Source organism: Bos javanicus, chromosome 22, assembly GCF_032452875.1.
Source record: "Bos javanicus breed banteng chromosome 22, ARS-OSU_banteng_1.0, whole genome shotgun sequence".
Lineage (NCBI taxonomy): Eukaryota > Metazoa > Chordata > Mammalia > Artiodactyla > Bovidae > Bos > Bos javanicus.
The window spans coordinates 4,699,276-4,711,357 of record NC_083889.1 but is presented as its reverse complement, the minus strand read 5'-3'; the positions used below and the strand labels follow the sequence as shown (position 1 = coordinate 4,711,357).

Here is a 12,082-nt window from a genome sequence, read left to right as displayed (position 1 = left end):
AATTTACTCCTTGTGAAGATGTTATGGAGATTGTTGAAATGGCAACATAGGATTTACACTATTATCAGCTGCTACTAGAGTTCCACCCATTTCAGAATGGCATATTCCATCCTTCTTGCTGTCAAAAGTTAAATACCCCCAGATGATTTGAAAAAAGGGCAATGGTAAAATATCTGACTTCTCTGTGAAATGGATGAAGTTGGGAGAGGCAGCAGTGAAGGGTCTGGAAGGTCCATCCTGTGTGTGGATGAGAGAAGATATGATTGCATTCAGACCAGGTAGTCTCTCCATCCACTTTGCATCAAGTCATGGAAGGGTTAAGTGTATTGCTCTCAAAATCTCTTGATCTTATTTCATGCTAAAATGTTGTCATATCATATTCTATGAAATCCTTGTTGATGAGAAGTGTCTACTCTATCTTTGTAACATTAAAATATTTACAGAGTGTCCATGGACTGCATACTGTTCAGTGAAATAGTCAATGAAAAGTCATGCCTATCTATCTGGTAGCTAGGGCTTTTCCTTCCAGAACAAATCACAGAGATGATGGAAATAGAAAGTTATTTCTGGGATAGAAAATGTGAATTGTGACCAAGGTGATTAGTATGAATGTCCAAATACCCTCTTCTATAGAAATCACAGAATCTCAGGCCAAATGAGACAAACTTTTGGAAAAAAACAAAAACAAAAAAACTAAAAAAGAGTTGCCTTCCATATTGGCATTTCCCAAAGCCTCTGAGGAAGAAAATAACTTAGAACCAAAGGTTAAAATTAAACTGTTTTTACAAAAGCTGTTTACTTGGCTGTGCCAGGTCGTGGTTGTGGCACACAAGACCTTTAGTTTTGGCACATGGCCTCTTAGTTGCGGCATGTGGGATCAAGTTCCCTGACGAGGGATCCAACCCGGGCCCCCTGCACTGGGAGCACGGCGTGCTAGCCACTGGACCACCAGGGAAGTCCCACAGGGGTTGAGAGTTTGATGCTGTTTTTAAAAGCATACTCTAGCCTTTTAAAGATGTAGGTGCGTGGCTGGGTTGCCCACTTTCCAAGCCTCATCTGGAAAATGGAGCCATGGCAGTACTGACCTGAGAGCATGTGGGCGAAGTTGTGTGAACTCAAGTGTGGGGGCCCCTGGCCGTTTCTGCAACATGGCGAAGGCTCAGCTCAGGTAGTGGTGGCCTTTGCTATTATAGCCATCCCTCACATCATGCTTCTGTTCCGAATCCAGGATTTGGATTTGGAATCCACTGGAGACCCACACAGCAGTTCCACCAGGCGACTACTTTGTCACAGTGGTAACCTGTAGCTTCCTAGAGGCAGGAGAAAGAACCCGGGGGAGAAGACTGCTCCCTCTGTGTCTAAGGATTTAAACAAAAAGATGGCCTTTTGATAGCTGAGAGAGATTTTCATTATTATTGAAAATAATGCTCCTTTATAAAAAAAAATCCAGAAATAATAAAACTCTGTGAGATTAAGTCTGAGATATATTATTTTTCACTTCACTAATTTTGGACTGCAGATAAACATTCTCTTTGTCAGTATCCCTTTAAAGAAAGCATTATTGGTAGATGTTGGGCATGTGTTAGAGTTAGAAGCTGATGATCTCTGAATTCTTATGCATAAAAGTGAGAAATAATGTATGAGGTCCCAGGGAGACCTAAGTGGTCCACACCTCCAAAACTCCTAAACAGGCTCCTTTGCATGAGCACAATGGTCCCTCTTCTCTCACATTTTGTTACCAGGGAGGGTTCTTTTTTTGGATAAATTTTGTAGGAAGCCAATTAAATATAGACACTGTTCCTTCCACTAAGCTTGAAGAAAAACACAACAGCCCTGCTTGGTTGATTTTATTTTCATTTTTTATTGAAAGCTTCATCAAAGAAAACAGAAGTTTAAACCTAACATCCACTGATCTACGGAAAGCTCAAGGAACAGGGAAAATGGTAGCTAATTTGACTGTGGTACAGATGAAAAAGTTAAAAATAAAACCAGAAACACTGTTCAATTACAGAATTTTCCATGACAGTCAAAGACAGCAGTACAAAATGCTCTTAAATAAAATTCAGAATTGAGTGATGTTTCAGAAGTTCTATGACATCAGATATGGCCTGAAACAACAGTTTTAAAAGAAGCTGTGTCCCTTTTTCTTCCATTTTAGAAACTGAGTATTTCATAGCAAGTACACTTTTACATATATATTTTTTAAATTAAGACTCCAATTACATTCTTCTTCTTTTTAAATAAATGGAAGCATTAATTCCCAGAATGGAGAAAAGTGTTTCAAGTATCTCTGTGAAATATTTTTCCTGTTTTGAAACATGGAATAACTCCTGTTTCACATATGAAAAAATAACCTATTTCGGGGAGGAGGACAGAGCATCTTTCTTAATAAGATTAGAGGGTTAACAATACAAAGCATAACACTGAAGTTACACTTTGGATACTATTTAAATTTGATTTTTTTTTTTTTTTACAAAATCCAATGGAATTTCAAGGTCATTCAGCCATAATGTGGTAACACAAAGTCAAAAAAATTATAAAACAACGCAAATTTTTGGTCAAAAATTTAAGATGGGGATAAAAGTGCATATTTAACCAAGAGCTATTACTGTATTCCCAAAACTCAATTTTGAGTTGAGCTGTTCTACTGGTTCAAATTTCAGTAGTGAACAAAATCAAAATAGCTTTCATTTGAGGAAAGCCAAATTCTTTGCTATCCTTTTTTCATTTATGTTCTGCAAGCATATAGCCAACTTGCAATTGTTTGCAGTGGATGGGAAAGGGACATTATGGATATTAAAAACTCACAGTATATAATGCACTGACATTCATTTTACCAATGATTTCAAAACTGCTTCAATAAATCAATCCTTAACGAGAAACAAAATAGATTTGAATTTTATTTCCAAATGTTTTTTGTTTTCCATCCTCAGGGTGAAATTCTAATAGAAGGAAAGAGAAGTCCTAATAGTTGAAAAGAGAAGATAAACAAGGTGCACAAAAGTAAATGATTAGCCCTTCAAAAAGTGGGAGCGATTGTGTTTCTGCAGGACTGGGGCTTCAGGGCAGTCACTAACTGGAGGGAATACAGTGGATTGAAAATGTGGACCCAGTGGCCTAGTGGTTCTTCCAGCAACTCCAAGACCCACCTCACCCTGCTCCAGCTTTAGAACTGCCGCATAGACAATGCTATTCTAAACTCATTATTCTCCCTCCCAGAAATAAAAAGACATTAACAAGGAGAAGCTATCCATCTTTTTTTTTTTACATGACAGTTAGGATATATGTTGGGGGTAAAAAACCAGAAATCACCAGTCTGGGCTGAGCTTCCCTGCCTTACATCAAAAAAGATTGTTGGGGCCACTCAGGGATTTTGTTCTCAGCTTCAGTACTTTTCCTGAACTCTCTGTATTCCACAAGGGACAGCCATGACCAAGAATACTTGGATTACGGGACCAACTTCATGTTTCAGAATATTTGGTAGGAAATGTTCAGTTTGAGTTAGACTCAGCTGTCTTCCAATGCCATGGTAGGTGTCATTTGCAAAACAAATGGATTCATTACTGGAATCTCATTATTAGTCTGTCACGGGAAGGGTGTCAACCCCGTCAGTCCTTTAAATTGGAATGAGGGGCTGTCAGTCCCAGCGAGCTCAGAATTTTGAAGCCTGCCAGTCATGTTTTTCAATTACATGAAAAACAAAATTTCATTCTTACTCTTTTACTGAGGACAAGGTAATAGAGATCAGGGTTCTATGACATGTTTAGATTTGACTATGAAATATGGTTCCTCCAATGTGCTGCATGTCATTATCTACCTATATAAATAGCCTTTCATTTGATTTCATATCATATAAAAACATTTATCACTGAAACCCACTTAAAAATGTCTCCCTGCTTATCAGCTCATCTTGCAGTGGTTCCTGCACTCAAAGTAAGAATGAGACTGAATTGTCAAGTGTCTTTTCAGCCTCCTACTAAGATTATCATCTGTCTAGAGAGTCCATTGAAACTTTTCCTCAAGCATAAAGAAGACTTCAAAGGTCCTAATAAGATCTCAGCTTTCATTAATGGAAATTTTAGGTCACTGTGAAAGACATAGGGTGTGTGTGTGCACACGCTAAGTCACTGCAGTCGTGCTGACTCTGTGTGGTCCTATGGACTGTCGCCTACCAGGCTCCTCTATGAGATTCTCTAGGCAAGAATCCTGGAGTGGGTTGCTGTGCCTTCCTCCAGGGGATCTTCCTAACCCAGGGATCAAACCTGTATCTCTTATGTCTACCTGCAGCGGCAGGCAGGTTCTTTACCACTAGGGCTACCTGGGAAGCCCATATGGGTATAATAGACACCCCAATTATTCAAATAGAGTTAGGAAAACTAAGTACTTTTATTTTCTTATCCGTAGATTAAAAATGATTATAAAAGTTTTTTAAGCAGTTAATGGATTCTGTAGGTTCAGCGAACCTCCTGTCCTATCTGGCCTCCTCCTAGGGCTTTCCATCTCTGATATGGGAGCTTTTAACATGTAGTTTTTCATTAAGAGGGGGTGGAAGTGCGTCATAGGTGCTGTCAAATGCAGCAGATCTGTTAAGGTCACAGGAGAGCTGATTCAAGTGGTGACGCACGGCACAACATTTGAGGGTTGAAACTACCAGGGGAACAAACTAACCCTGACCAAACCACAGCTGGGTCAAAGCTTTTATTCTTGAGAGAATAGCATGTAACTTGCAGTATTTTGGACATGCCCGTGTTGAAGGCCAGTCTTCCACCCTGCAAGTGTTACCTCTGGTCCCTGATGACTTCAGAAGATGTGGTCATGCGCTGAGGAGTTCCCAGTCACCATGCAGACTGCCTTGACAATACCTCCTCCACATTAAAAGAATACCCGCTTCTCCACTGACCACGGAACCCGAGTTTGGAGGAAATAATGTTTATCCCATTTGGATTATGGTTTTACTTTGCTTACTGACACTTAGGTTAAGTCTTGGCAATTGCAGGTGAGAGGAAAAATTGAAAATCTGAATAAATGCTTGAAGTATAGTGAACCAGAATACTTTAAAAAATGATTGTAGTCCTAAATTGGGTTAAAAGCTCCATAACCTGTACTGTTGATTAAAATGGAATTCTGATGTCAGTGTGTATTGAATGCATGTTTTGGTTTATTTTTCATACAATGTAATGCTGCCTACCTATTGATGTATTTATTTTTTTCCCAGGCTTGATTCTTAAAATTAATTTTTAGGTGATAAATTTTAGAGATGATACATGCAAATTTGAACATGTGCCACTTTTCCTTCTTTTTGATTTAAAATAAGATATGTTATGGCATAATATATATTAAAAAAAACAAACATAAAGCACAGATGGACACCTAAAATGGCAAGTCATTTTCTTTTGCCTGAAGTGGCTTAAAAAATTGAGATTACTGAAATTTTATAGTTGAAAAAAATGTTGCTGAATGTATAAATAAAGCACTAGTTTTGAATAGAAACAGGAAGTTACCTAGGCACATTCATCAGCCACGTGGTAGCTACCTCTTAGCCTCATTGTTGATTGTGGAAATGAGACTTTCTTAGCATCACATTATGTTTTGATTTATTTTGTTTTACAGAAAACAAAGGAAGTATGTTAATTTCATATTCAAATGAATTATGCCCAGGATAATCCTTATTTATACACAGAGTTCAGAGACTGAAAAAGAGAAGTAAAAAGCACAGCTCCTATACAGGTTTGCTCATCCCCTGTAACTCAGGGGCCCATTTCTCAAAGAGAAAATGCCGTCCTTAAAATACATGAGAAGCTGAAGAATGGAACAAAACAAAAGTTTAGTATTCTCTCTAAAGCATGGAAAACCATAGGGATGGCTGTGACCAGGTGGAATTTTTTTGTAGCACATGCTACACTGCCTTGGCTAAATTTTTGCCTCTAATTGGACCACAAAGATATGGAATCACTCTCTAGATAAGAGCTTTCAATTCATGGGATTTTCAAATAAGAGAATTAGGTATATTTTAACACTAGACCTTTGTTTATAGATCAAACAGTATAATGTTGATGAATTTTATGAGTCAAACTCATTATTCATGTTGACCTAGTGGGAATATGATTTACCTTTTAATATGTTAGTTTTTAAATGCCTACCCTGTTCTCTTTTATAGTGCCTCTTCCTTCTGGACTAAGGTTCCTGTCACTTTGTGCAAAGAGTTTCAACTATTGATTCTAATAAGCCATTAGAAAGCCATTCTAGTGCATGGTTCAATTAACAGAGTTCCACTGTCTTTCATTTCAGGTAAAACTGTACAGGTTGAACATAGATTTTATGAGTCAAATATGCAGAGGTGCTTGGTAAGTCAATTTAATTCATTTTAGACAAAGTTTTGCATCATTGTCAATGTAATATATATCTCCTTTGGCTTTAAGAATCGATCAAATCTAATTATTTGGGTTCTTATTCATATAAATCATATAATTTCTTGATTGTCAACTAGCATTAAAAGCTTACCTGAATTCCACTAATAGAATCCTCAGTCTCATTGGTCCTATTTGCCTCAGAGAGTTAAACTGAAATTAAAAAGTCTACCTTGTCTTTCTTCTGGCGATACCAGGATATGAAAATACAATGAAATGAGGCACACACACAAAAAAGATACCCCTTCCCCAAGTGCAGAGTCAAGGTGGCTATTCACGGTAGATGATGACAAGGACTGAGACGAGAAGACAAAATCTAGAGGCGCGGGAATTTAGAAGCAAGGCTATTGTTAGAAATACCGCACAAGGCCTTTTCAGGAGACCACTCACCACTCAACAGAGCATCACTGAGCTTTTTCAACAAGTGATCTTTCAGACCAGTTCAGGAAGTATCTTGAGTCCAAAATTCACATAATGAAATTTCAACCTGTTAAACAAGTGTGTTAGCTCATTGGTGGCCATCGATACAGACTTCATGATTCAAGAGCACTAGGAAAAAACCAGAAAAGCACATGGAATTTAAAGCCATTTGGCTCTATTGGTTGGAATCCAGAACTCTTGGCGCTAATATTGCTGACCACAGGAACAAGCTTCTACTATCCACAAATATACATTTAAAATAAAAACAATTTTTTTTTTTTTGCAGTATGTAAAACACCAGTGGAAGGTAGTTTAAACAAAGAACTGGTCCGGCCATGTAGGTCAAATAAAATTTTAAAAAAGAAAAGAGAGGAAAAGAAAAGCAACCTCTATCTTCTGGACTGCAACAGGGTGCCACTTCATCTTTGGTATAAAACAGGCCATCCATAGGCTGAATTTGATCACAACTAGGAAAGACTACAGAAATTGTCAACAATTTCTCTATCTATTGCTTTTTTTGTTGTTTTTTTGTGTTTTTTTTTTCTTTTTTGCACTTTTTGACAATAAGCTCCTATCTACTTAAGTTTTTTTTTTTAATGCTCTTAAGCTAGATTTTGCAATGTGACAAGCAAAGCTGACTAAAAAGTTTGTAAAGCTCATAAAAAAGACTGCAGATAAAAAGCACTAATGATTTTGCTAGCGATCACGCTTTGGAAATTAAAAAAATCTGCATTCTGCCCCCCAAACACGCATTATTTCTAATGCAGTTGTTTTTAAACCAACATTAATAACTTTACCTTAAAATGTTTTAGCCTTCTAGAACGATTCAACACTTAAGACAAAGTTCATGAGAAGTCCCAGCATTTCCCCAATTCTTGCAGTTGCCATGGTTTCTTTTATCAGCAAATTTTCTTCAAATGAAGAAAAACATTTTCTTTAAAACTGTACAGTTTTTTTTTTTCCCACCCTAAAAACTCATAGTCTTAGACTTCTGTACCAGTGAAAACCGGTACAATATTTCAATTCTTTCTTGGTTTTAACAAGACGTTGACAGCTTGCCTCGAGAGCCTTTGACGTCCTTAAAATTAAGGCAATTAAGATTCAAGATAAACCTTACCTAAATATTTCTAAGAAAAAAATAAAATAAAAAAAAAAACCCAACCCACTAGATTTAAACAAGAAGAGAAAAAGAAAGAGTAGCTTAATTACTGAGGAAGACAATTTGTTTCCATTTCTGCTTGCCCACCTCTTGACATCAGATTTCCTGTTTAAAAAAAAAAAAATCTATCTACACCTTCAGATAAATTCTGAATTCAAATGTTCTTCCACGTGAATGTCAACCTTCCATGTTTTGCTTTATTTGTTTGTAGTAGTAGTTGTCCTCTTCTGGGATTGTTTTCTTTAATTAAAAAAATGATGCAAAAATAAACTGTCAGACCACATGAAGGAACCATTTGCACAGCACGTAAAAACATGTTGTTTTCATTGGGTAAAGTAGAAAATTAAAAAAACAAACAAAACAGCATTCCATCGACGCCTGTGCAAAACTGGAAGCCAACTTCTTGTTTAATGAAGTTTCTTCATTCAAGGCAGAGTTTCAGACGGACATTCTTCAGTCTTGTTTATGGTCTGTGAAAACAATGGAGGAGGAGTGGTCATTACACACCAAAGCATTTTGAAATCCCCTTCGGTGACCTTTCCAGTGAGCATTCTTTATTTATTTTTAAAATTTTTTTAAATTTTATTTTATTTAACTTTACAATTTTGTATTGGTTTTGCCATATATCAAAATGAATCTGCTACAGGTATACATCCTGAACCCTCCTCCCTCCTCCCTCCCCATACCATCCCTCTGGGTCGTCCCAGTGCACCAGCCCCAAGCATCCAGTATCGTGCATCGAACCTGGACTGGCGAGCATTCTTTAAAAGCTACCAAGGTCTCTGAATGTAAGAGTCATCAAGGAAGTTGTCAAGACACAGTGGGCTTAGAAGCATGTCAAATTCTGCCATTTTCATACTGATATATATTTGCAGCTTGTTCATATTAAATATCTTGGCTAATAGATCAAGAATATCTCTTAATTGCAAAGTTTCAAATATACAAATATTATCTAGACAGGTAATATTTCCTATGTTCATGGAATGTATTCTTCAATATTTGGCTTAGGTTTTAGCTCCCCAAGAAATCCCTTGAGTAATTCTGTCCTTCCAGAACTCCCATGAAATCCATCACAAACTCAGTCAATAAATCTATGATTCCCTATTATATACCCAGGATACAGAAAAATTTTTTTTTAATTGAAGTGTGGTTGATTTACAATGTAGTGTTAATTTCTGCTGTACAGCAAAGTGATTCAGTTACATATAAATGTACACATTTTAAAATATTCTTTCACATTATGGTTTATCTAGGATACTGAATACAGTTCCCTGTGCTATCCAGTAGGAACCTGCTGTGTATCCAATCCCATAAATAAGAGCGTGCATCAGCAGCAATGTATTGTGTGTTATCACACAGAGCTCACCAAGTGTTTCCCCATGAGCCGGAGGCTTATTACTGAAGACAGGTAAGAGAGCAGTGAAGCTCTGTTCACGCTCCAGTTTCTTCTCTTCTTCCTTGCTCTTCTATCTCAACAAGGTATTAAAATCTTGAGAGGAGGGATTATATTTTGCTCCCGTATTTTACTCTGCAGGAGTCTGGGAGACTGACGTGCACATCATGGGTGTTTAAATGGACAGACGCCACTTTGTCAGCCCAGCCCACATGATACTTTCTCCTTCTGCCCCATCTATACGGCAGGGCTGAGCTAACAGTGGGTTGATCTTTACTCTTATCTCTTCCACCCACAGATGAGAATTTGGTTCAAGAATTTCAGGGATATCTTCTACAAATAAAGATTCTTCAAAACTTTCTTTAGGTCCTGTTTCATGAAACCTTCTTCCCTCAGTGCTCCGTGGGTTCTTCTGATGCCCGGTTGCTTGCTTTCATGAAGAAAGCTCAGGGTTGCTGTGTAAGGGTGTCCGTCCAGGTGTTCTGCCGCACAGGATGCACTGATGCAGGAGAACCTCGGGGCTAATTCCAGCCCACAGTCTGTTCCCCAAGCTGTGTACTCCAGAGCAGGGCTGCATTTGCCCTGAGCATGTGGCCCTTACTCAAATTCACAAAAAGCCCTCTCAATGATGTTTTGAACTAGGTGAGACTTAGCCTGGGATGACCCAGAGGGTTTTCTTTTTCTAGTCTGCCAAAAGCCCTCATATGACCCAGCTGTGGCTCTTAGAAACCTGCCTAACTTGTTCCTAGAATCATGTAAGGAAAGCAACTTGTTGATAGATTATTTCCATTGTTAACCAGAGTTTAAGTCTCTAGAAATACATTTATTTTTCTGTGTTATGAAAGAAAGTGGCATTCCTTTTTAGAATGAAAGCCATCAAAATTGTCAAAATAGCAGTAACAGTAAGAGAAATTTTAGTCATCATCATCCTGGGAACCATGGGAACCATGGAGTATATTTGATCTCTCTACATATACCTTTGCAAAGTATATCCGTATTCCATTTATTTCTAAAACCTGTCTTGTGGGAACCACATTTGGTGTGTGTTTTTGTGTTTGCTTTTAGGTCTATTCTTTGTTCCCATTTCCGTCTTCCACCCTGGTATTACTGTGCATTGAGCAGAAAATGCCTAATATGGCAAGAATCTGCCTCAGACTGTTCAGGGAATGCTTTCAGTCAGTGGGCTGCATGACACGGAACTCCTCACTGCGGGCGTGTCAGGTGGGCTAGTCTCCACGCATCCGTGTGTATGAGTGAGGCTGCAGCTACCTTCTTTCTTTGTTATTGGAGGATGATTGCTTTACAATGTTATGTTAGTTTCTGCTGTACAAAAAAAGTGAATCAGCTATATGTGTACATACATCCCCTCCCTTCTGGCCTCCCTCCCACTACCGCCATCCCACCCCTCTAGGTCATCACAGAGCCCTGAGCTGAGCACCCTGTGCTGCACAGCACTTTCCACCAGCCAGCTATTTTATACACTGTAGTGTGTATATCGGAGAAGGCGATGGCACCCCACTCCAGGACTCTTGCCTGGAAAATCCCATGGACGGAGGAGCCTGGTAGGCTGCAGTCCATGGGGTTGCTAAAAGTCGGACACGACTGAGCGACTTCACTTTCACTTTTCACTTTCATGCATTGGAGAAGGAAATGGCAACCCACACCAGTGTTCTTGCCTGGAGAATCCCAGGGATGGGGGAGCCTGGTGGGCTGCCGTCTATGGGGTCACACAGAGTTGGACACGACTGAAGTGACTTAGCAGCAGCAGTGTGTATATATCAGTGCTACTCTCTCAATTCGTCTTACTCTCTCCTTCCTTTCCCCACTGTCTACAAATCCATTATCTTCATCTTCGTCTCTATTTCTGCCCCACAAATAGGTTCATCGATACTGTTTTTCTAGATTCCATACATGCATGCTAAATCACTTCAGTTGTGTCTGACTCTGTGTGACCCTACAGACTGTAGTCTGCCAGGGTTATCCTCTGTCCATGGGATTCTTCAGGCAAGAAAACTGAACTGGGTTACCAAGCCCTCCTCCAGGGGATCTTCCTGACCCAGGGATTGAACCCGCATTTCCTGCATTGAAGGCAGATGCTTTACCACTGAGTCACAGGGGAAGCACCTCTAGATTCCATATATACACGTTCAGTTTAGTCCCTCAGTCGTGTCTGACTCTTTGCAAACCCCATGGGCTGCAGCATGCCAGGCTTCCCTGTCCATCACCAACTCTTGGAGCTTGCTTAAACTCATGTCCATCGAGTTAGTGATGCCATCCAATCATCTCATCCTCTGTTGTCCCCTTCTCCTGCCTTCAATCTTTCCCAGAATCAGGGTCTTTTCCAATGAGTCAATTCTTCACATCAGGTGGCCAAAGTATTGGAGCTTCAACATCAGTTCTTCCAATGAATATTCAGGACTGATTTCCTTTAGGATTGACTGGTTTGATCTCCTTGCAGTCCAAGGGACTGTCAAGAGTCTTCTACATATACACATTAATATACGATATCCTTTTCTTCCTGACTTACTTCACTCTGTATGAGACTCTAGGTTCATCCACGTCAGTACAACTGACTCAATTTTGTTCCTCTTTATGATTAATATTCTATTGTATATATGTATCATAATCCTCTTTATCCATTCATGGACATCTAGGTTGCTTCTGTGTCTTGGCTATTGTAAATAGTGCCGCAATGAATATTGG

At 38.9% G+C, this 12,082-nt stretch overlaps 1 protein-coding gene across 4 annotated transcripts in view; it reads right to left on the bottom strand.

Moving 5' to 3' along the window:
- Positions 1 to 1,841: 1,841 nt before the first annotated feature.
- RBMS3 (RNA binding motif single stranded interacting protein 3) overlaps positions 1,842 to 12,082 on the bottom strand; it is an 809,718-nt gene continuing 799,477 nt past the window's right edge. For all 4 annotated transcript variants that reach the window (XM_061395716.1, XM_061395720.1, XM_061395715.1 and 1 more), the window contains one exon: positions 1,842 to 8,456. In XM_061395716.1, coding sequence (XP_061251700.1) covers positions 8,450 to 8,456 — 7 coding nt within the window. In that variant the 3' untranslated portion in view covers positions 1,842 to 8,449. The remainder of the gene's footprint in view (positions 8,457 to 12,082) is intronic.